General features: G+C 45.5%; 3 protein-coding genes across 4 annotated transcripts; 1 reads left to right on the forward strand and 2 right to left on the reverse strand.

Annotated features, from left to right (window-relative positions):
- Positions 1–344: 344 nt before the first annotated feature.
- Positions 345–10714, reverse strand: LOC125544886 (DExH-box ATP-dependent RNA helicase DExH6-like). 2 transcript variants are annotated; one of them, XM_048708668.1, is made up of 15 exons: positions 10246–10714; positions 9080–9170; positions 8617–8926; positions 8413–8487; positions 7964–8008; positions 7361–7451; positions 7200–7258; positions 6169–6321; positions 5226–5278; positions 5106–5139; positions 4722–4811; positions 3640–4638; positions 2903–3461; positions 1782–2281; positions 345–1300 (listed from the first exon to the last, which is right to left on the reverse strand). In XM_048708668.1, the coding sequence occupies exons 1-15, from the start codon at positions 10631–10633 to the stop codon at positions 905–907; spliced, it is 3843 nt and encodes a 1280-aa protein (XP_048564625.1). In that variant the 5' UTR covers positions 10634–10714; the 3' UTR covers positions 345–904. The 2 variants fall into 2 exon arrangements, with proteins under 2 accessions (XP_048564625.1, XP_048564626.1); XM_048708669.1 differs by lacking the exon at positions 6169–6321 and having other exon boundaries at positions 10246–10709.
- A 5881-nt stretch (positions 10715–16595) lies between these two features.
- On the reverse strand, positions 16596–19240 carry LOC125544887. The gene is made up of 3 exons (XM_048708671.1): positions 19008–19240; positions 18571–18906; positions 16596–17476 (listed from the first exon to the last, which is right to left on the reverse strand). The coding sequence occupies exons 1-3, from the start codon at positions 19125–19127 to the stop codon at positions 16697–16699; spliced, it is 1236 nt and encodes a 411-aa protein (XP_048564628.1). The 5' UTR covers positions 19128–19240; the 3' UTR covers positions 16596–16696.
- Positions 19241–19386: 146 nt separating this feature from the next.
- Positions 19387–20503, forward strand: LOC125544888. Its single transcript, XM_048708672.1, has 2 exons — positions 19387–19898; positions 20007–20503. Exons 1-2 carry the CDS (start codon positions 19710–19712, stop codon positions 20301–20303), a joined length of 486 nt encoding a protein of 161 aa, XP_048564629.1. The 5' UTR covers positions 19387–19709; the 3' UTR covers positions 20304–20503.
- The last annotated feature ends 5201 nt before the right edge of the window (positions 20504–25704 follow it).

Raw genomic sequence — 25704 nt, forward strand, 5'->3', positions numbered from 1 at the left:
GCTATCCTACAGATGGTGCAGGGCCAGACGTCGCCATATCCACCACATCACATCGCTACAGTTCAACCATTTAATGCCTGTCTACAATCTAAAAACAGACATGATTTGTTTTCGAAAACAGGCACATGTGAAGAGATTGCATACAAAGGACGTGCTCCCTCTGTAAAGAATTAAACACTTTCAGGGGAGAGGGTGCAGGTACATGATCTCTGGCTGTGTTCAGCAGCCATAGGGATTAATAAAAGAACCCTATAAAACGAGCACAGAACTTCCAAAAATTGATAAAACAAAAATAAATAAATAAAGACAACAGAAATAATCCAGCAACAGGACAGCAAACGACCTAAAAATAAACAAAATTTGTTTGTTTTTGTACTGAACTGCATCAACCTAGTTTTTGAATATTTTTGTAAGGACCGAATAAACCGCCCTACGGAGCTCCCAGCTGTTTTGCTCATGTCATGCCAGGAAAACAGAGGATACAGATACGTAATTTCATAGGATAGATATATCAACGCATACTACTAAATCCTAACTGTCACGTACAGTAACTGTTCTCAGCACAAAACCGGGTGCCTGGTTTTTAGCCAAGTCCTAGCAACTCTGAGACACGGATACACCATCAATTGAAATTAGACGGTAGTCCCGGCATGAAAGAGAGCTAGGCAGCAAGGCGAACAGAACAACAAGATGCACTGTTCTGCAAAACTGCAGGTCATGAACAGGAACATCTTATGGTCTCCTTGACAGATTAAGGCATTGCCTTTCCACATTCCTTGCTTGCACATTTTGCCTTCGTCCCAACAAACACCGCAAAATCCTCATTAATTCCCAACCATGGCACTTTTCTTGTGAGACCCAAGCATGGGATCCAGTACTGAATTACATGTGAGCCACGGTCAGGTCACCGTGCAGCGTCCCGCTGTCTTTTGAAAGATTGTGATGCTGAACTCCCTGGTCCAGAGCTGTTGCGGCCAGGACGCTGCTGCGACTGATTAAATCTACCAGCGGGGGCCCTCGATGACCTAATATGCCCTGAACCACCCCCTGGATGATTAGATGACTTCTGATGATGAAGTGCATTGGGTGGTATGTCCGATAGCAATGACATAAGGAAACCACCAGGCGGAATAAAACCACCTTTCCTTCCCTCAGCTGATCCGCTAGCATCTGCTGAGCTCTGACCTGAACCATGTTTTGTTGCCAAATTACCAGGCAAGCCATCATACGATAGGATACAAGCAATCGCATACATCGTTGCTCCAAGAGCAGGCGGGAGAACATCCTGTGGATGTTTCACCTGTACAAAAACATCCTTTCGTCAGAAAGAAGACAAAGTAACAAACTTCATCATATGCCTCTTGACAGTTTGACAGGAAGGTGACAACATATGATCCACACGCTCTATCCTAAGTGTGATCATTTGTATAGCTATATACTCCCTCCATCTGAAAATACTTGTCGGAGAAATAGATAAAAAATGGGTGTATCTAGAACTAAAATACATCTAGATACATCCATTTGTCCGACAAGTATTCCCGGATGGAGTATTTCTTAGCAAAGATTCTGCATTACAAGCAAAATGAGAAAAGTATTTTAAACAATTGTACAGACCAGAAGAGGGAAAAGCTGTGCAGAATGGATTGAACATAAGTTTGATAATATGCCTGACAGATGATGCATGAAACTTTATGGAACATCAGATGGAAGCCAGAGCAAATTATAGTGCACTGTTCCCAGATTAAATTAGAAAATGTGATAACAAGATAACTGAATCTTACTTTGAAAAGAATAGCAGATGCTAGGCGTTCTCGTAGGCAGTATATCTGAGCAACATCCAGAGCAGTAGCATCAAATCGGAGCCACCGATCAACAACAACTGAAACAGTGTTGTCGGGAGAAGACATGATCTCCTCCTTTTGTTGTCCCAGAGTGCTTTTTCCCGCTTCATCCCCACTGGAACCTTCATCATCCTCATCACTTACATCATCAGGTGGAGCAACAGCTATTTCTGTAGCAAGCAGAAGTAAAGGATATGATCCAACAACTGAACAGTTCTTTACATACATTCCACCATCACCTCGAGTGATTTCATCAAATACCATTAGTGGATTCCCAGAGGATTTATTAAATGACAAGTTAAAGTTGGAAGAATGCGGGTGTAGTCGAACTTTGGCACCACTTGCTGTTTCCACAACTGCCCTTCTAGCATTTTTGCGAGGAGGGAGCAATCGTCCTACCATTGGGTAAGCGCCAGCCACAAGGACAGCACTAATGATACCTACCAAAGTTGCAAGAAAACCGTCAAATTTAAACATAATAAGGCTGCAAAGCAAGATTTGAAAATGAACATAGAAACCAGTGCATGCATTAAAAATAGCTTTACTACAAACGAAAATGTATGTAATGGATTGCTTCTAAACTAGAACAAGATTGATCTGAAATACAAAACAAAATTCTGTAATGAATTAAACCTGTGATTGGCATACGTAACAACTTTAAACTCAACAGAACCAGGTAACTAAATCACTTATATACAATAGCACTGACTGCGACATTATCTTATTCAAACTAATGTGTAACCATGGTTTGCATGGTGTAACTACCACGATTTAAAAGGATGTGATGCCTATGTTTGAATAATAAAGAAATTTCTGCAAGATTGTAATTCTTCAAAGTACCAACGCATGCAGCTTTCTACTTAAATAGCCACAGAAACCTCCACACACACTTGAGAGAATGGAAGCTTCTCTTAAGTGGTGAATCAAATGACTTGCTGCATATATAAACATATATATCCTTGTACGTATTGCCACTCATATTGCAAAGCAGGAAAAGGACACAAGGGAACCACATTATATGCAGTGTTTCATAACTCCTATTTTCATAAAAACTTGAGTACCTGGAACTTTAGCATTCAAGCTGCAGGCAGATGTATCAGCAGGAAGAAATCCTCTTTGAGCTAGTTCACTGTGAAGCTGTTTCCTCATACTAGACAACATATTCATGGTGTTTGAAGCTACAAAGTACTTTGAACAAAACAAAGCTTCTTGTCCTTTCTCTTTGGCACACGTCCAACAATCAAATGCTGCTACAACAGCAAGCTGGTCACTATATCCACCATATAATGAAGCAAGCTCAACCTTGGCTGCAGCAGCCCTTTTTCTCTCATCCGGAGCCATAGGAAGGACGAAAGGATCTCTATAGTCTGCTGCACATGCCAATGTCAATGCAGGATCAAGGCAGTTCATCAATATACCAAACAGGAGCATCTTGCTTGTGGATGGATGGACCGGGAGAGAACCTAACTTTTCACCCAAATCTGTCAATTGTTCATTTTGAGTTAAAGCACCAAGATCCTGAAGCACAGTAATAGCATTTTTTACAGTCTCTGTAACTGGAGGATCCAAGGTCTTCTTTAAAAAGTCTGCTATTTTAGAGTTTGGATCAAGCAGTTTGACCTGCACCGCAAAAATTGAAACAACAAACAGTTGTCAGTGATAACAAGATAATCTTGTTGGATCAAGCAGTATAAACTGCACCGCATGTCATTGCTGCCAAGTGTAATACTGAGGAGCATTGTGTTTACTTTAAACATTAGGGACAACAGAAGTATTAGCTAGGAGCCTACGACTGTACCTGCAAACACAGCTCTTCAATAGGCATCCTCTTAATTTCAGGAATTTGGAATTCTGGCAACGAGGCTGCTCGAAATCTAGAGTAAAGATGATAGCAAATTCCTGGCTGACAACGACCGGCACGTCCTTCACGCTGTCTTGCATTAGCTCGAGATACCCAAGAAGTATGAAGTGTAGACACATTATTGTATGGATCATAGCTTTTCTCTTTCATCCTCCCACTATCTAGAACAAATACAATATCATCAATTGTTACTGCAGTCTCCGCTATGTTGGTTGAGAGAATAATTTTACGAACCCCTGCCGGTGCACGTTTGAAAACCTTTTTCTGCTCTGAAGATGGTATCATGGAATGAAGTGACAGTACAAGAAATTTTGAAGAATCCCGAAAGGAAGAAGCAAGTAACCTCTCCCGTGTTTGATTTATATCTTCCCAACCAGGAAGGAAGACTAAGATAGCTCCTTCATTGGAGTCAGTACATATTTTTCTAAGCAACCGTTCTATCAGCACAGTATCAATGTGTTCTGGGTTGATAGTGGCCAAGTATTTCTTAAGCAGCTCGTTTTCTTCAGGCAATTTTGCAGGACTACAATCCATATGTTTCTTAATAACTTCATAAGCCTCTACCTGATTCTCTTGCTGTGCCCAATCTAATGCAGATTTTCCATCATGATCCCGTGCAGAACAATCCACACCAAATGATAAAAGCATACAGACATCCCCAAGCTGACCCTTCCTGGCAAAAACCATCAAAGGTGTCACACCAGTCTCTGAATGTTGGTAGTTGAAGATTTCTGGGTTCTGCTCTATAGAAATAAGCTCAATGAGAAGATCAAATTCATCACTGGCTAAAGCCATGCTAATTGCTTCATCCATTGAGCTTTTGTAATCATCGGTTAGCACACTGTCAAGTCCCAGATCATTTGTTTCAGGATTAAGATGATTATCACCTACAGATTGCAGAATAGAAAGCACATCCTCCAAATAGAAAGTTTTGACCTGTCAAAAATGTAGTTGTCAACAAAGCTTTCAGCTAATTAAAGATCTACAGCCACATAATGCAAATGTAGAGTGTTACTAACCGGATAGGTATGGCCTGGGACTCGAATAACCGGGCATCCATTGAAATATTGTGAAAACCGCTCAGCATCAATCGTTGCACTCATGAGCACCTGTTAATTGCATCAGTGAATTCTTGCGACCAAGGGAACATGCCCGGACAAAATTTAGTATTCGAGATATGGCAATGGTGAGTTGGATTTTCTAAAATCTAGTCAATACTTGAGTTGTACTCCCTCCGTCCGAAAAAGCTTGTCCCTCAAATGGATGTATCTAGCCCCAAGTTAGTACTAGATACATCCATTTGAGAGACAAGCTTGGGACAAGCTTTCTCGGACGGAGGGAGTATATAAAATGGACCTACTTTACCAACGAGAATAATAAATTACAAAGAAGATAATTCTTACCAAATGAAGATGAGGATACATCGGCAGCAGATCTCTACACATAATTGGTCAGGAAATATTATTAGAGGATTACAGTGTGATATTTATGCAACATATGCACAAATTTTGTTACAAAAATACCTCAAGATAGCCAGCATGAAATCAGAAAACCTATCCCTTTCATGGATTTCATCCTGGAGAATCAAAGCGAGTATTAATTCAAATGCAATATAGAACAACACAAAGCCCAATATATACATCTAAAATGATTCCAGTGAAGTATTAATCTAATGAAATGGCTAAGTGCAATATGTGCGCAAGCTGCAGTTCTGCAACAATTTTGCAGGTTCGCTATGAACAATAGAAAGTTCGTACAAATTCACATATTACGAAAAGCCAAACACTGACCAAATTATATCTGAAGCTCACAAACAATCTGTTTCATGGTTAATTTGCAAAGAACTTGCCTTGGGCTAACAAGGAGGCCCCATAGAGATACTCCTTTCTTGATAATACCAAAAAATATAATAATATGTGGTACATGTGGAAGGGTGTAACGGGAGTACTAGTAAAGAGGTAAAATGTTTTGGAAATAGCAAAATCTTTGGTGAAAAGCGAGTTTTTTGCCACTGCTTTTCCCCCACATGATATCATCATCACCACCAACATCTTATACACTAGAAAATACCTTGGCAATCTGTACAGCTTTACCGTTATATTCACTCCGTTCACAAATATAAGATGTTTTGGATATTTCAATATGGACAACGTACGGACTAAAATGAGTGAACAAACACATTAAAACGTGTCTATATACATCCAAATCAGAAAAAAGGTGTAACATCTTATACTCCCTACATCCGGAATTACTTGTAGCTTAAACGGATGTATCTAACACTATCTTAGAGCTAGATACATCCGTTTGAGCAACAAGTAATTCCGGACGGAGGGAGTATTTGTGAAGAGGGAGCATTTACTAACATTAAACCTTTCCTTGCAGCATCGCATAACAAGAACATGTCACACCTCAAATCACAATTGTGTAACCAAGATATTTGAAAGTTTAAGAACAAAATATTATTACCACAATAATGTGTGTTATCCCCATAATTACATCATCAGCTGCGCGTTGCCTATTTGAACTGTTAGTTACTCTGCCTATCAACACCCTCAAGAGAACACCATTTGTGCAGAAAATGATTGACGAATTCTTCCCTCCCTTCGATTCCAAACGTATCTATAATCAAAATACACAATAGAATAAGACCAAAAAGGGGCCCATATCAACATATATTGCATTTTATTAAAAAGAAAAAATGGATGAGATATATATACATTAAAGGGGCCCCTGAGTGTAGGGTCGTGTAAAGTGACCATGTGATCCTCAAAAGAAAAAAAACAATCTTTCATCTAAAAATGAGGCAACATACGTCCAGTACTAAATAACAATCTTTCATCTGAAATTTACTACTATATCTTTATTACACGTTTATTTTTCTAAATACTTATATATCCTGCCGTATCCCCGAATGACTATTTTTGAAAAAAGGCATATCCCGTGTCCCCGTATGCGTATCCCCGTCTTTCCGTCCCCGTGTCCATGCTTCTTAGGCCGGAGGCGAGCGAGGCCATTAGAGGGTCATAGCCAGTCCCAAACATGCCTCTGCCTCTGCCTCTGCCTCCGCGGGAGCGTCCACAACAGGCGAAGCAGATGACGGCGGGGGTCATTGTGGTTCGTCAGGTATGTCAGGTGGGGTGCGCCCAGACCGGCAATTGGCGGGGCTGTGCGATGTGTCTGTTGTGGTGGTAACTGGATCACGTGATGTGTGGGCTACAGTGCGAGGCAGCGATCAGACCGTGCACTGTTTTTTTCCTTCCAAAATCGTGTGCTGGTTTTTCGGTGAGGGAAAAAACGGTGTAACATGAGGGGGTGGGGAGAACGAACAAAGCCAAAATCCATGACCTACAAACACCAACTTCCCTTTAATAGTAGATATGATCAAGTTTAGTCTCAGGGGCAGTCCGAAAACAAACTGGGAGTGCTTTGAAATGGCTACAGTTTAGCAAATTCGATAGACAAATGGATTAAAGTGAAATTCTGAAAAATTAATATACCTTGTACCCAACTGTATCACCAACAGTCTCTCCTCTTTCAACAGAGATTCGTTCGGCAACTGTATAAGACACAGAACATAGCATAATTTACATCAAACCAACAGATAAAGGGCAAAATAATTAGAAGCAATGGCCTATGACATAACTAATAGTAAAATTACCTGACATAGCTGATATCCGCCGCGGTTGAGTACAAATGATCTTACATGATTCACCCTTGCCCCACACATGATCTAAGATATATTGCGGAACCTAAGTAAGAACGGGAAGATAAATGAGATGGAAAAAGAAGGAAAAACACTAGCACAAATCACAATCAAGATTTGTTCTCAACGATCCGTATGCACGAAAACAAATTTGACCTTAACCGGTCTTTTAGTATGGAGATGTTATCATATGAATATGAAGCAAGTCAAACCCAGGAACATGTGAAGCAAGTTTCAATAGACAAAATACATTATCTACGACTAAAGACTGCACTGTGTTACATTATGGACATGGATTAGAAGAGACTGTTTTTTAAAGATTATAGGAAACATAACGCATCCTTTGAGTGGCATAAGACCACTCAATTCTACAAAGAGAACTGCAGATATCTAAACTATGAGATACTATTTGCACAAGCACAAAGAGTACATATCGTTGAGATGAGCATAGAACAAGATTGAATTGAAAGAAAATAGGGAATGGACTAGACCAACAAACCAACAATAATAAGTAGAATTTCCGAATTAAATGCGGGAAAGAATCAGAACAACTTAGACCTGGGTAGTTTTACCGCAGCCTGTTTCTCCAGAAATAAGAACCACCTGATAGGAAATACAAGAGGATCAAATTGCATCACCAGATGCCAGGGGGGGTGTCCATTTAGCGAAGTACAGTAATGAATCGATCAAATTAAATAAATAGACAGGAAAATGACAAAATAAATATCCACTACTTTTTGTGACAGTTGTTATTATTACTATATAATAACAGAAGCTGTGGTACAAGACACTGGCAGATTCTCGGCAATTCTGGAGTAAAAATATGTAAATTCTAGACTATCTTGATATTAAACCTGCAGCCGATGGGAAAAGACATAACCAGCAACCAACTTGATCCAAGCATCACACTAAAGCTAGTTTGGAGCAACATCTTTCCAAGTTGAATTATCTCTTTCGACAGTCTTGCATATTTAAGTATGATAAAGCTTTGGCACAAAGAACAATACCTGGTGATTTTCTAGGGTAGAAGAAATGTGATCTTTGAAGGATGCAATCGGAAGTTTGGATCTGTCTTCACCAATCTGTATAAATGTGTGCAACTTTCAGCACCAACTTACAAATACCACATATGCCAGGTACAGGGGAAGAATTCTGGGACTGGCAAAATTAAATGGTGAAAAAAGGAACATATCAAGCCAAGAATATACAACCTTCCTCAACTGTCTAGGATCACTTAATTTCGATGTAAGCATCTTGACCTTCTTTGCTATATCATGTTTCTGCATAGCTGGCCTGGAAAAGGCTGTATCTGTCTTCCATCGAATTTTAGCAGCCTTATCGCCAGGATTCTTGACAGCATCACCATTCAATTCAGCATCATCAGGAGGATAGTGTGTAAACAGATCTAACAAAATCTGTCTTGCTTCTTCAGAAAATCCGAGTTTGCTAGGGCCTTCTTCTTTACCAGGCGCCTGTGTGTTTTTAGTTTTGTAAACAGAAAGGCATCGCCGTTCCCCATACCTATAAACACCAGATAAGAAGTAAGTCGATACTGCAAATATAGGTCAGCATGAAGATTGATGAAAGAGAAGACAGATCAAACATAGTTATCGATTAGCACTTCACCGAAAGAAGTCTGCAAAATGCATCCAGTATAGTTAGGAAATAACTCACCCTTTACTCTTTGATATCATGCCCATCTTTTTACACATAGCATGTACTGCAGCCCGCTCTTGATTGGTAAGACTAGGTTCGAATGTGTGCACTGCAAATTAAAAATGTGTAGATTTTACTTCTCTGCTCAGAGTATAACACAGAAAAGAATACCATGCATGCTTCAATAAAGGTCAATACAATAAAATAAACAGAAGATACCAGTAGTAGAGGTGGCAAATAATACGACAAGGAGATCCATAACAGAAAATATGGGGGGCCATGATAAAACTGAAATTGGGTCCAGAACATGAAAAGAACATCAAAACACATGGTGGTCATAACACCCCATAGACCACTAAACTTGGCATGGACACCCTGGTGCAGCAATAAGGTAGCGAGCAACGGCTCTACAGGCGATTAAAAGTATCATGAAGACCATTTAAGCTTCTGCAACTACCTTATTGAAAGCATAACCACGACTTGTATATTTACAACCAACTAATATAAGACCCTGTCACCCAGTTAGGCAATTTTGTGTTACCAGTCTAGTGGGCATACAGTTCTTCAACAATAATTTGGAATGTTTCTCAAAAGAAAAGAAAAATGGGACACTGCAAATCAACCAAAAAGCACTAACAAGTTCCTTTTTTGAGTCAGATGATGTCACCGCATGACCTATGGAAGGCTATTTGGTAGTAGAAAACAGACTAACTTATCCAGAAGGAAACTCTAAAACTAGTATTGGTACAAATAGCACATATGGTGGCGAGAAAGAACACTGATTGAGCATTCACCTTCCTTATGACCGATTAACCACACACTCAGGATAGGCATTGTGGCAGCATTAAACTCTAGATGATAAACGTTTACCATACTTGTAAACACACTCGGGACCAGCAGTGAAGCTAGAAACACTGGTTGCATTGCCATCAAGTACACCACAAAGCTAGCAAAATAAGTCAAAGCTACCCAAAATAACGGCTGCGGAATTAGATTGGCGATACTATGATAAGATGAGCAGCCCTCAATCCTAAGCTCGAAGGCTTGAAACCCTAGCTCCCACTGCCCACGGAGCGTGCCGTATCCGCAGCACAACGGAATCGCACCAAAAACGACGAGAGAGCACGCTGGGCGCCTACGGAAACGGGAACATCCAATGTGATAGGAAGGCGAATGGCGCGAACCTTGGGCGTCGGAGGCGCGGAAGTCCTCCAGCACCGTGGTGATGCGTACGGTCGTCTCCTCGCTCATGGCGGCCAGGGCGGCCTTCGTGAGGGCGTCGGCGTTCGCCTTGGCCCCCTTGGGCCCCTTGGGCCCCTTTCGCCCCATCCCGTCGTCGCGGAGAGGGGGCGGGGGCGGGGGCGGCGCGGCGGCGGCGGCGTTCGGGGCGGCGCGGCGGCCGGTTCGGGTCCCGCTGTGGAGGCTTCCCGCTGCGGTCGCTTTGCCCTTTGTGTGCTGCTGCGGTGGACCGGGCGGAAACCTTCTAGGGCAACGTGGTGGTGGCGGTGCGATCTGTGGGAGGAGCGGGCGGTGGTGCGGGGAGAGGTTTGGATGGACCGATATGCGGGCCATGCTTGTCGGTGAGAACCGGGCCGCGGTGGGTAGAGGCGTGAAGCGGGCCACGTGCCGGGTTGTTCAAAGGCTTTCAAGCAGCCATTGCTGCCAGGCCCCGACTGCTACGTTTTCATGGAAGCGGTGCAGATCTTTACAAGCAACTGCCAGAGTGCCGGTACATCCCCTCAGAGAAAAAAAAACAGCTGCGAGTACAACACGAGAATATTCGCATGGAACCTGTGCCGTGTGACCGCCGAGTGAGTTCAACTTCCTCCGTTCGGTTTATAAATCCCTCACCAATTTTAAGTCAAATTTCAATCTCAAGATTGACTAATAAATTATGAGTTACTCCCTTCATTTCAAAATAATTGAATTGCTAGCATTGTCCTATGTCAAACTTTATTAAGTTTGACCAAGCCTATAAGAAAATTTATTAACATCTATAAACCAATTACTTCAGCAGATTCATTATGAAATGTTTTTTATACTCCCTCTATTCATTTTTATAAGGCTTTGTAGATGTTTCAGACAGTGTGCAAAAACAACTCAATTTCACTTGTCTATAACGACTTATAAAAGTGAACGGATGGAGTATTATATATATATATACACACACACATATATACATATATATACTAGCAAAAGAGCCCGTACGTTGCAACGGGGTATGCATAATCTAGTCACTGATACTTAACTACGGAGCAAACACCGGTCTTCGAGCCCCCTCCTCTTGTGTTGGGCATGGATGTCGCTGAGTTGAGCCACTGTGACATAATAAGGCGGTGACTTAAAACTGTCATCTTCCTGAGAAGTGGGAGGACGAATCCTGCTCGTGGCTAGAATTTCCTCCTTTTAATACGTCGATATATACATGTTAAATTGTTAGTGTCAATAATCTCACGCTTGCAATGAATCAGTATATAATTGCATATATCATGAATAGTCTAGAGGTTTGGAGGGGTTCTAGAATAATCTGTTTCCCTAGAGAAGGAGAAACCTCTAGACTATTCGTGTTTTGGCGGTTGGTTGGGCACAATACATCTCAGTCTCAATCTCAACCTTAGATTTCAGATCAGACGGTACATATAGCCCGAAGGCAGGCACACCATCATCACCAACTCGCATTTTTATAGGAGTGTATATATATATATATATATATATATATATATATTCGATATCACAGATCTTGATGTTGATTTCTCTATAGATTTGATCATCAAATTTTAAAACGTTTGACTTAGAAAACTCCTACTATAACTTCAATTATTTTGGAACTGAGGGAGTATATGCCACCAATAATATAATTGTTGCGGCACACAGCTCATATTTTGTTGGTCAGAATTTTTTATCAACTTTAGGCTCAATTTCGACAGAGCTAATAAATCATGATGGAGGGAGTAAGAGACGATATATGCAATAATACAGTGACTGCGTGAGGCGAAGCGACCATTACAGTGGACATCACTCATCACTGATGACGACCCCTGCCCATCGAGGCACATACCAATAACAAGGACGTCATCGGCCCATCCTCGCCACCTGGACTTATGGTCTCCTTTTTGGCTCAGAGTTAATGTATAAGGTTGGTTGTAATGGGGAGTATCATATAATAATATCATGCATATGATACTAGTGTAAGATATTACCTTTCTAATGCATAGTATCATATATTAATATCATGTAGTACTCTATTTATTGTCATGCATGACACAAAGTAGCATAGCATTTATTATGATATGATATCATAATATGATACTCCACCATTTTTTTCTTCATTTAATGATATGACACCTCATCAGACTAGTCACAGTGGGGAGTAACTTAGAGTAGTAACATGCATATGTTACTACCTTCACAGTGGGTAGTAATATGTGTATTGTGTTATACATCACTTCATTTATTAGGCTATAGATGTTGGGGAACGTAACAGAAATTCAAAATTTTCTTACGTGTCACCAAGATCTGTCTATGGAGAAACCAGCAACGAGGGGAAGGAGAGTGCATCTATATACCCTTGTAGATCGCTAAGCGGAAGCGTTCAAGAGAACGGGGTTGAAGGAGTTGTACTCGTCGTGATCCAAATCACCGGAGATCCTATTGCCGAACGGACGGCACCTCCGCGTTCAACACACGTACAGCCCGACGACGTCTCCCATGCCTTGATCTAGCAAGGAGAGAGGGAGAGGTTGAGGAAGACTCCATCCAGCAGCAGCACAACGGCGTGGTGGTGGTGGAGGAACGTGGTACTCCAGCAGGGCTTCGCCAAGCACCGCAAGAGACGAGGAGGGAGAGGTGTAGGGCTGCGCCAAGAAGGAGAGGAACTCGTGTGTCTTTGGGCAGCCCAAACCTCAAGTATATATAGGGGGAGGGGAGGGGCTGCGCCCCCACCCAGGGTTCCCTCCCTAGGGGTGGCGGCAGCCCCCAGATCCCATCTGGGTGGCGGCCAGGTGGAGGGGAGAGGGAGGAGCACCAGGTATGGGCCCTAAGGCCCATCTACCCTTAGGGTTTGCCCCCCCTCCTCCCCTTAGGCGCCTTGGGCCCTTGTGGGGGGGGGGGGCGCACCAGCCCACCTGGGGCTGGTCCCCTCCCACACTTGGCCCATGCAGCCCTCCGGGGCTTGTGGCCCCACTTGGTGGACCTCCGGGAACCTCCCGATGGTCCCGGTACGTTACCGATAAAACCCTAAACTTTTTTGGTGACCAAAACAGGACTTCCCATATATAAATCTTTACCTCCGGACCATTCTGGAACTCCTCGTGACGTCCGGGATCTCATCCGGGACTCCGAACAACATTCGGTAACCACATACAAACTTCCTTTATAACCCTAGCGTCATCGAACCTTAAGTGTGTAGACCCTACGGGTTCGGGAACCATGCAGACATGACCGAGACGTTCTCCGGTCAATAACCAACAGCGGGATCTGGATACCCATGTTGGTTCCCACATGTTCCACGATGATCTCATCGGATGAACCACGATGTCGAGGATTCGATCAATCCCGTATATAATTCCCTTTGTCTAGCGGTATTGTACTTGCCCGAGATTCGATCGTCGGTATCCTGATACCTTGTTCAATCTCGTTACCGGCAAGTCTCTTTACTCGTTCCGTAACACATCATCCCGTGATCAACTCCTTGATCACATTGTGCACATTATGATGATGTCCTACCGAGTGGGCCCAGAGATACCTCTCCGTCACACGGAGTGACAAATCCCAGTCTCGATTCGTGCCAACCCAACAGATACTTTCGGAGATACCTGTAGTGTACCTTTATAGCCACCCAGTTACGTTGTGACGTTTGGCACACCCAAAGTATTCCTACGGTATCCGGGAGTTGCACAATCTCATGGTCTAAGGAAATGATACTTGGCATTAGAAAAGCTTTAGCATACGAACTACACGATCTTTGTGCTAGGCTTAGGATTGGGTCTTGTCCATCACATCATTCTCCCAATGATGTGATCCCGTTATCAACGACATCCAATGTCCATGGTCAGGAAACCGTAGCCATCTATTGATCAACGAGCTAGTCAACTAGAGGCTTACTAGGGACATGGTGTTGTCTATGTATCCACACATGTATCTGAGTTTCCCATCAATACAATTCTAGCATGGATAATAGACGATTATCATGAACAAGGAAATATAATAATAACCAATTTATTATTGCCTCTAGGGCATATTTCCAACAATAGACTCATCTTTTTTTATATGTTGATGTTACAGTAACTAGCTATGTTACTACATGCCTCTCTTTCTTCATTAATTACATGCCACATCATCTATTTTGCCTAGATAAGTGTGATATCACTACTTATGTTACTTCCATTGTGGGTAGTCTCAAAATTGCCTAGTTGACATGCATGATACTCTTATGATACTACCATTACGACCAGCCTAACGAATTCCGTACATTTTGTTGTAGAAGCTAGAAGTAGTAGTAACTCCGAGCATCTTCAATAACTATTCTATAATTGATGATCCAAAATAACCATTTAGTGAAGAAGGGAAGATTCATGAAATATTTTTCATTATATATCACTGATTGTGTAAAACAGATTAACTGTATTTTATCACCTAGCTTCACCTCTGTTCCAGTTATGCAAGTGCACTACGAATAACTTCACGGTTTATCAATTACTAATCCAATATTTTTTTATCATGCACCACACACTTGCGAATATAATTTTTGAATTGTCAATATGGTGTCACCAAACAAACATGAAGAAACTATGCGCTGACCATGGAATGCCTACAAGTCCTCCACAAAATCATCTATGAGTTGCTCATGGGAAGCAAGGTCTTCGATCTCTTATCGCACTTGAACAAATCTTGCGATCGAGTCTTTATTCCTACAAATTGCCCGCCTCCCCATGCCCTCACACCCGCAGACCACCGCTTAACCAAGCCTATCCTTAATGATCATGTTGTGCATGATCACAGGTATGTCATGCATAATAGCAAGAAATAGCAGATTGGTCTTTGCAACACCCCAAATGCACACCCCATATCTTTCCTATTACCTCACAAAATGACCTCTCTTGTTACCTTGAGGGTCCGATATTGGCTTAAATATTTGTGGCTCATGCTGGATATACCCCATCTGCTGGATAATATCCCAACTTGTACTTGCAATGACTGGCTTCAAACTCCAGTAATGGTGCCTCTCCAAGGGCGAACCTCAAGAAGAGAGGTAGTTGATGCATCGTATTGATGCCACTTCAAGAATCGCACATGCCAATCCGTTGTTTTAATCATCCTTGGCCTCAAGGATAATGGCAGGACCATGGACATGTCCGTTGAATTGCCCATGACAAGCCAAAGAACGTAGTTGGAAGCATGAACAAGCAGGGAGACATTCGGTCTAACACATATAGTGTAAAAAAAAATATCATCTCTAATAGGCGGCATCAATGCTCCTTACATAAGCAAGCGAAAGTTAGAGAATGATGATGCATGGTCTTATACCTCTCAGCATTGACTCGCGCATGGTTGCGACAGCGACCCTACCAAGAGGCAGTGAGGCTCTAGTAGATAGATGGGGCTGGTACGGACGACGATGTGGCTTTTCATAATGATGGCACGGGAGTTGTGGGGGTTGTCTTACGTAACAATTCTAGTGAAGCGATTGCGGGTGCTGCTGAACCTATACACCATGTGTTGGATGCTGGATCGGCAAAGCCTTTAGCCATGCTCAAAGGATTTGAGCTACTAGAAAGACTAGTATGCTTGGGAGCGGCGGTGGAATCAGACTGTTTGGACTTGATTAATGCATGCACTGGAGTCATTGAATTATTTGGTCCCTCCTCAGTTATACTGGCGAAAATCTTCGCAAAGGCACAACACATTGCTGGAATATCCTTTCAGCATTGCAAGCGGGATGCAAATTTAGTTACGCACAACTTAGCAAAACATTCGTACAAGTTGAAGTCTTTTATTTTTTGGGATGATGTCCCTCCTAGTTTCTTATTTCCATTTTTGATTCATGATCCAATTTTGTTGGCTTCGAAATTGCCGAATAGGCATTCCCTCTCAAAGAAAAAAAAGGCCATACACGAGAGATAAAAATCAATCACCTTGAAGCTCTATCAGGAATCCAATTTGGCTCTAAGGAGCATATGCTCTGCGCGTTAAAAATGTTTTTTTTTGAAAATGTCAAATAAATAAATGGATGGATGTGTCATCACACACAAATGCTATATCTGCAAATCCTTAGCATTTTGAAATGTGCAAAAAAAAAGTCAAACGCCAAATATCACCTTCAAATGTTAACTTAATTTTGTTTATTCACCGATTCACATGAAAACTGTCAAGCACCTTTGTTGCACTGACATGAAACATTTACCAAAACTCAGAATTTTTATAATTTATTTACTATTTGTTTTGAATTGACTGTTCATCAAGGTTCCCAGAGCCAAAATGCCATCCCATGCTTAAGGCCTCCTTGCTCACGCCCGTAATTTACAAAGCTAGCCAGTACAACACAAGTTCCATGTTAACTCATAAATCAGTATTTTTTGCCACATCCATCCCAAGTAGAGCTTTGGAAATAAAAAAAGCTTCCAGCCCCTCCCAGTCTCACAAAGTGAAATAAACCGGTGGGGGGTTTACGACCTCCATCTTCGATCTAGACACGTTTCCGGTGAGCATGCTCTCGGACATGGCCTCGTCCACCTGGAAAGGCTGCACCTGGGCGATCCTCTCCGGGATCGCCTGGCCACGCTCCACGCGAGCAAGAACTTCATAGTGCGCTCTCAACTTGTTGGGCTTTGTTTTCCACTCGGGCAAGTTAGACCAGTTCACCTCTCCATCAGCAATCCGCTTCTCCACCGTGAATCCCATTTTGACATATGTTTGCGCCGACGCCCGTGCATTCACCAACTTGAACGTGCCCTTCTCACCCGCCTTCTTACCGAGAACCTTGGCCAGTAGTTCTTCAAGCCCCTGCAGGCTGCCATCCGATGCATTCAATGACAAAAAGGGCCACAATCCGGGGCTAGGTGATTCATCCTCATCGTCTGTGACGGCAGGGATGGCACGCGAGGAGAGCTCCACTTGACCTGGGGCCAACCTTTTGAGCTTGAGCTTGTCATTCGGAGACATGGAAGGGGTTGATGATAAGGAGGTTGGACCCTCGATCCGGAGGGACATCAGGGGTTTCTGATTAGACCGAGCCGCACCGCGTAGGGCTCGAGCAATGGAAAGCAAGCTAGACAGGCGGCCCTTGTATGTGGTGCGGTTGAGAGGAAGTGGTAGTTCGAGGGGCAAACGGAGGCTCACCGCCCTAGCACCTTTCACTGTTACCACCGCACCATCAGCAAGAACAACTTTCTTCAGGGTTCCAGCTTCCACATCATGCTGTACAGAAACAGATATTAGCATTTCATATGCGATATGATGAAATTCCATGTCTACATGTATAGTATAATTCAATAAACACGAATATTTGTCCACTGGCTGCATCACAATGGTTGGCATGTATGTGAATGCCATGTTGTATCTTTCGTCAGATGAAAATGTGCCCGCACACACACAACAAGAAAGTAAATGAACGTTATTTTTTCAAGGCTTTGAGATGAATTCCAGAGTGTATTGCAGGTAGGTACAAACAAACACATCCTCACGGTGAGTGAGATCTATCTAAAATCACCAGTGCAAGGAATCCACAATGTCCAACTCCCTGATGTCAACCAATAATTTCACTATTGCCTATTCAGATACGAGCTTTCATCATCGTAATAAAAGTTTGCAGCAACAGTGACACAACTTCTAAACACATAAGAGCACTTCCATTCATTATGCGGACATATTCAGAAGTCAGCCAGCCATTTCAGCTGGCACTATCAACATGTGATGACTGAAGATGGTCTCTGCTTCTGCTTATTTCTTGAAGTGACATAAGAAACCTGACTAAGTGCTCTACAATATCTAGCCCATGACAGTAGCCACATTTGATGTTCAGAGACAAAAGATGTGTTTTTGGTCCTTGGCAGTGTTACCAATTCTGTTGATACTGTAGGGGGGATGCAATTTAAGCTCAGTCTAATCTTGTATATATTCTTCTTTTGTGTGCAGGTGAGACCGTATTTACGTTTTGATGTTTTGAGCCCAATTATTTTACAATATTGAATATTCTATCCCAAGTTAGATCCCCACATTAATGTATAAGATGAAGAATGATGACAATATCTGTCAGTAGTAGCACACCTTTCCCCTGTCACTAACTCCTAACCTCGTCCAGTCCCCATCTTGACGTCCTCCAAGATTAAACAAAGATAACTAAGGTGAGCATGCCTGACCCTTTTTTTTAAAAAAACTTCTCCTTCTCTGGGATTTCAGGCACAGGCAGAGGCAAGGAAACCATATCAACAACCCACAACTCTCAAGTCTCAACTCTCAACCAACCTTAAGACAAGCGATACAGCAAAAATAAACAAATCATCTGATCTTACCGGCAAAGCGAGCCTGACGTCGTCGCCGTCCTGGATCCAGAGCTCCATGGGCCCGGCGAGCTGGAAGGGCGGCAGCGTGGGGTCGAAGCTCCCCCGCCCGATCTCGGCGAGCGCCGTGTCGTCGGCGTCGGCCTGGGACCGGAAGATGGGCAGGTCGACGAAGTCCCAGCGGTTGACGTCCTCGAGCAGCCGCACCGGCACGGCCTTCCTCCCGACCTCCATGTCGAACTCGTACGCCACCGCGTGCCCCACCAGCGCGTCCCTCACGTCGAACCCGGACACCTTGAGCTCCTCCGACTGGAGCCCCAGCCCCTTCACGATCGCCTCCCTCAGGTCCTGCAGCGCGGATCCGACAACCGCGTCGCCCATCAGCTCCAATCAGGCCGTGATCGATCAAGCCGTGGCACGAGAGGTTAAGGGAGGGAGGGGGGACTCACGGAGATGGCCTTGGGGACGGGGGGCTTGGGCGCCGCGTCGAGGCCGCGCGACGAGCCGATCGCGAGGAGCAGCGCCAGGGGCAGCGCGAGGAACCGCCATCTGGCTCGAGCGGCGGCCATCGCTGCTCCTCGTCTCCCCTATCAATTCGACCGGAATACTTGCTGCTCCTTCGGCGAGGAAGAGGGGGAGAAAAGAAACGGAACTCTCTGGAGGAAGGGGACGGAGCTCGGGCGGTATGTATAGTTGCGGGCCCGCGTAGGGCTGCGTCTGCGTGGAATTTTCCAGAGGGCGGGCCCGTTCTGGATTGGCCGGTTAATGGCGTGGAGGTACGTGTCGAGGACCAATCACAGACGGCATCGCAGGATTGCGTGGACGAGCGGTTGGATTTCGAAGCGGCCCCGGTACGTATCTACATTTTTTTCCGAGGTAATAGCACCCGAGGTACCTTAACTTGCACAAAATGTGATGATTCAGTTTTAAATTTGCAAAACGTGACTCTATCATACCTCAACTTGTACCTCATGTGATGATTTAGTCCCAGGCCAATCACAACTCGACAATTGGCAGCTAGGTGGCTGGACCGGTCAGCGCATGCACTTTTGCAGAAACCCCCTGACTTTTCCCCTATTCAACCCGTACTCTCTCCACCTGAATTAATTCTGACAGAACGAATCCACCTCGCGTCCGCCTCTGTTCCCCTCATGCTCACCTGCCCCCCTCAGCTCCAGCTCCATCTCCACGCCGACGGCAAGCTCGCCGCCGCCGTCCAGCTTCAGCTCCGGCGTCATGGTCTCCTGGTCGGACGGTTCGTTCTCCACATCAACATCCCGAGCAAGGTGACGGTGGTGGGCGACGTGATGCCACTGGGCGTGCTCACCAGCATCTCCAAGGTGAAGCCCGCGCAGTTCTGGCCGTTGCAGCCGTGCCCCCCGCGCGCCTCCGCTTCCTTCTGAACGCTCCAATAAGTGATCTCTCTCCTTTCTCTGAATCACAAGTAGATACGAGGTCCTAGCTGCTCGAGTGGTCGAGGACGAACCAGTGATCAGAACCTGGAGCTTGTCGTCCAACCTTCAGTAGGACCAGAACCTGGAGCACTCCAGCTCCAGCTCCATCACGCCGGACTGGTCGACCGCCATGTGATGATCCGGCGTGGCCTTGGTCGGCGACGACATGGAGGACGGCGAGCCGCTGGCGCTGCTTCCACCGCCGCCGTTGCGGCGTGCCGTGCCGCCGTAGGCGTTGGCCATCCTGAGCCTGACCATCTCGGCCTGCGCCAGCGCGAGCTGGGTCTGTAGCGACTCCACCTGTCGCTGCAGCGACGTGATGGCGCCGACGCAGCCGTAGATGGGGTCGCGCACGCGCGCGTTCACCTCGTACACCAGGCTGCTCACCGCGTCGCCCCGGTGCTCCGCTGGAATCTCCTGCAGGTTGCACGCACACATACATCATGCTTTGTTTCAGACGGAAGAAGAAGAAAAAAAGTGGTTTCCTACCTAGTAATAGTTACTGTACTACACATGAACGACATGACTCTAATAAGTTGAGAAAGATGATGCTTGCAACATGTTTGGTGCGGCCGAAAGTTTCTGAATTTTCTGTTGAGGTGGGAGGCATGTGCAGTGGTCGTCTGAAGATGGCTGCTGCAAAGAGAGAGAGAGAGAGCAAAGCCGTACAATAACCATTGATTGACTGACTGTTGGGATGGATTATCACCACATGGGAGGGAGAAGATTTCATTTAGAGATACAGCCAAGCCTTTTTTCGATTTAGTAAGATCCTAGGGAGCATGTCTATGGGAACATTACTGATGAAAGCACGGGAAAATTACGCTATTAACTCCAATGTATTTTTCTCTATTAACTCCAATGTATTTTTTTAAGATGCAATAGGAAAATTACGCTGCGTGACATGCATCATATTCCCGTGTTTTCTTCCTACGCCCGCCATTTTTATTTACTCCCCATATTAGGTTTGTCTAAATTCAAACTTTATATACTTTCAACAAGTTTGTGGAAAAATATATTAACATATATACCTTCAAATATATATATCATTGAACCTAAAAAAATATATCATTGGATTAATCATTAGATATATTTTCGCATCACATAAATGTGTTACTTTCAACTTGGTCAAATTTGATAAAGTTTGACTTCAGTCAAAGCTAATACGTGAAGTTAATAAAAATGGAAGGAGTAATTTTTTGATCGAACGATTTGGTAATGAAGTTGTTTACACGGAAGTTGGTTGAGTATGCTCGAGATCTAGCCTTCCCAGACTTAGCATCAATGCATGGCGTGCACGTACATACATTTCCTCGGCGATCGAAATTACGCGGTTATCATACCGGAGTACTCCAGCTATAGCTAGCTAGCTAGCTTGTGTTGGCGCGCGCACTCGAGCCGTCAGTGGTCAGCGTGAATGCATGCATGCAAGAATGATTTGCTCCGCCCACCACGGCAAAGACAGTTTTGATTGATCAATGCCATGGCAAATTCAGGTGGAGATGAGTGCGGGTTGATTAAAGAAAAGGACAGGGGGTTTTGTGCAAAAATGCATGCGCTGACCGGTCCAGCCACCTGGCTGCCAATTGGCGAGCTGTGATTGGCCTGGGACTAAATCATCACATGAGATGCAAGTTGGGTATGGTGGAGTCAAGTTTTGCAAGTTTGAGACTGAATCATCACATTCTGTGCAAGTTAGGGTACCTGGGGTGCTATTACCTCTTTTTTTCCACGGACCACGCATCTCCAACAGCAACCCGTAAATTTTCTCCTGCATATATCCGCGGATAATAAATAGATCAGTCCGCGAATCAACCTGTGGTTGAGTTGGTTAGGTGGACAGTGGTATCCCCAACCCACCAGGGTTCAAATCCTGGTGCTCGCATTATTCCTGAATTTATTTCAGGATTTCCGGCGATGCGCTTTCAGTGGGAGTAGACGTTCCCGTCGACGACGAGGCGCCTACGGTGACTTCGTAAATCTCAAGATGATATGCCGGCTCAGTCTCTCGGAGGTGCTCATAGGGGTAGGGTGTGCGTGTGTGCGTTCATAGGGGTGAGTGTATGCGCGTGTATATGAGCGCTTGTGTCTATACTGATGCTCAAAAAAAGAATAGATCAGTCCGCAAACACGAATGCGGGATGACGAACTAACCAGACGAAACTCATTTAAACAAGGCCGGATTTCATTTAAACATGATCTATTTCAATACATTTACATCAACTAAGCGAAGCCCGTATGGTTAGATCTAAATGGCCGCCGGTGACCGTTCCTTGTGTTCGATCATGAGCTTCCAGAACTGAAGCTTTACCGTCTTTAGTTTCGCCTCAGCTCTTTCTAGCTCCGGAGGCCTGAGAAATGAAGCTGTCCACCTCCACGTCGCCGCCGAGCGACTAATCAGTTGACGATGTTGAGCCCACCAAGCTTGGCCTCGATGGGATGGGAGGAGCAGCGGCCTTCTTGGGACACAAGCGGCGACGACCTATCGTGCACTACTCTTCCTCGCTGCCGGCGGCTCCCGCGGACGTGCCAGCTTCATGATCATTGTGGAGGGACGCGAGTCCGCGATGTCCTTCTTGTAGTCGGTCCCGCCGAACACCGCCTTGCCCACGTCGTCGCTCTCCTTGTAGGAGGTCGACACCTCCGCTACTCGCTGGCGGTACCGCCAGCGGGCGAGGTGAATCTGGAGCGGTAGGACTCGAGCAGCGTCTCCTGCTCCGCCAGGCCCGTGTCCAGCGCGACAGCCCTGCCGGCGGCGAGATGCTCCTCCGCCCGCACTTGCTCATGCAGGAGGTGGTGGTTGTAGGCGGCGGCGCTCTGCGCCTCCCGTAGCTGCTTCTCCCGCTCCTCCCACGCCATGTCCATGTAATGGGCACAAGCCTCGCCGATGGTCATGGTGCAATGCATCGATGAGGGTGGCGCATAGGAGGAGGAGGAGGGTGGCGCCGGTTCATCATCAGCGGCGTTCTCCATTGGAACGTCATCGTCCTTCAGTTGCCTGCCGGCCAGCCAGCCAGCAACAATGGCGGCCATCTCCTGTTGGGGAACACAGTAATTTCAAAAAAAATCCTACGCACACGCAAGATCCATCTAGGTGATGCATAGCAACGAGAGGGGAGAGTGTTGTCCACGTACTCTCGTAGACCGTAAGCGGAAGCGTTATGACAACGCGGTTGATGTAGTCGTACGTCTTCACGATCCGACCAATCCTAGCACCGAAAGTACGACACCTCCGCGATCTACGCACGTTCAGCTCGGTGATGTCCCACGAACTCTAGATCCAGCTAAGGTCGAGGGAGAGTTTCGTCAGCACGACGGCGTGATGACGGTAATGATGAAGTTACAGACACAGGGCTTCGCCTAAGCTCTACAACAATATGACCGAGGTGGAAGTCTGTGAAGGGGGGCACCGCACACTGCTAAACAATCAACTTGTGTGTCTGTGGGGTGCCCCCTCCCCCATATATAAAGGAGTGGAGGAGGGGGAGGGCCGTCCCTCTCATGGCGCGCCCAAGGGGGGAGTCCTACTCCCGGTGGGAGTAGGATTCCCCTTCCCTTGTTGGAGTAGGAGAGAAAGGAAGGGGGCCGGCCCCCATAAGGATGGCAATTTTATCCATGGACATGGATACCCATGGATATCCAACCCGAATGGATAGGGTTTGGATATGCTTTTGAGCCCATGGGCAGCGCCCAAACTCGACCCAATTACTCGTGGATAGGGCATGGACATAATCTTGTACCCATGGATATATCCAAACCCGACCAGATCGTCTAACCTAACGAGCAATATTCTGCTACCCCTACCCCATAGTCACATGTCCCACTATAATTTTATCCTTTATCTAAAACATCCAAAAGAAATTACACAATCCCCGCCGTAACATACTCCAACACACCTTCTCATCCTATTATCTACACCAATTAAATGACTTGTCGTTGAGAATTGGTGCCATCTCCTTGAGTTACTCCTCTCATAGCCCTAGAGGAGGCTGCCGCTGCCAGCCGCTACCCCCACGTAAGGTGGATCATTGCAGTAGCCACTACTGGCCTGCGACAACCCAGCTCCATATCTCCTTAACCCCTCCGTCTTCGCTTTTCCACACACGCATTGATGCATGGCCGCAGCTGTGGGACAATGCAAGGGCTATACTGCACGACAGGGAGTGAGCACGCCAATGCAGAGCGCACATTATGCAATGAGTTATGTCTTATGTATAGGTCTTGAGAGGACCCGATGGATTTCCAATGGGTATGGATATTCATCGGATTTGGACATGGTCACAATTTTTTGCCCATGGATTTTTTCATGGATGGGCTGGGACTGCCTTCATGGATATGAATATGGATTTTGTTGGGGAACGTAGCAGAAATTCAAAATTTTCTACGCATCACCAAGATCAATCTATGGAGTCATCTAGCAACGAGGGAGGAGTGGATCTACATACCCTTGTAGATCGCGCGCGGAAGCGTTCAAGAGAACGGGGTTGATGGAGTCGTATTCGTCGTGATCCAAATCACCGATGATCCTAGCGCCGAACGGACGGCACCTCCGCGTTCAACACACGTACCGAGCAGCGACGTCTCCTCCTTCTTGATCCAGCAAGGGGGAAGGAGAGGTTGATGGAGATCCAGCAGCACGACGGCGTGGTGGTGGAAGTAGCGGGATTCCAACAGGGCTTCGCTAAGCGCTGCGGGAGGAGGGAGATGTGTCATGGGAGGGAGAGGGAGGCGCCAGGGCTTAGGTTTTCTTGCCCTCCCTTCCCCCCACTATATATAGGGCCAAGGGAGAGGGGGGGAGCAGCCTTGGCCCTTCCTCCAAGGAAGGGTGCGGCCAAGGGAGGAGTCCATCCTCCCCAAGGCACCTAGGAGGTGCCTTCCCCCTTTAGGACTCTTCCTTTCCCTCATCTCTTGGCGCATGGGCCTCTTGGGGCTGGTGCCCTTGGCCCATATAGGCCAAGGCGCACCCCCTACAGCCCATGTGGCCCCCGGGGCAGGTGGCCCCACCTGGTGGACCCCCGGGACCCTTCCGGTGGTCCCGGTACAATACCGGTGACCCCGAAACTTGTCCCGATGGCCGAAATAGCACTTCCTATATATAATTCTTTACCTCCGGACCATTCCGAACTCCTCGTGACGTCCGGGATCTCATCCGGGACTCCGAACAACTTTCGGGTTACCGCATACTAATATCTCTATAACCCTAGCGTCACCGAACCTTAAGTGTGTAGACCCTACGGGTTCGGGAACCATGCAGACATGACCGAGATGACTCTCCGATCAATAACCAACAGCGGGATCTGGATACCCATGTTGGCTCCCACATGTTCCATGATGATCTCATCGGATGAACCACGATGTCAAGGACTTAATCAATCCCGTATACAATTCCCTTTGTCTATCGGTACGATACTTGCCCGAGATTCGATCGTCGGTATCCCGATACCTTGCTCAATCTTGTTACCGGCAAGTCTCTTTACTCGTTCCGTAACACATCATCCCGTGATCAACTCCTTGGTCACATTGTGCACATTATGATGATGTCCTACCGAGTGGGCCCAGAGATACCTCTCCGTTCACACAGAGTGACAAATCCCAGTCTCGATTCGTGCCAACCCAACAGACACTTTCGGAGATACCTGTAGTGTACCTTTATAGCCACCCAGTTACGTTGTGACGTTTGGCACACCCAAAG

The sequence above is a fragment of the Triticum urartu genome, chromosome 3 (genome assembly GCF_003073215.2).
Source record: "Triticum urartu cultivar G1812 chromosome 3, Tu2.1, whole genome shotgun sequence".
NCBI classification, from domain to species: domain Eukaryota; kingdom Viridiplantae; phylum Streptophyta; class Magnoliopsida; order Poales; family Poaceae; genus Triticum; species Triticum urartu.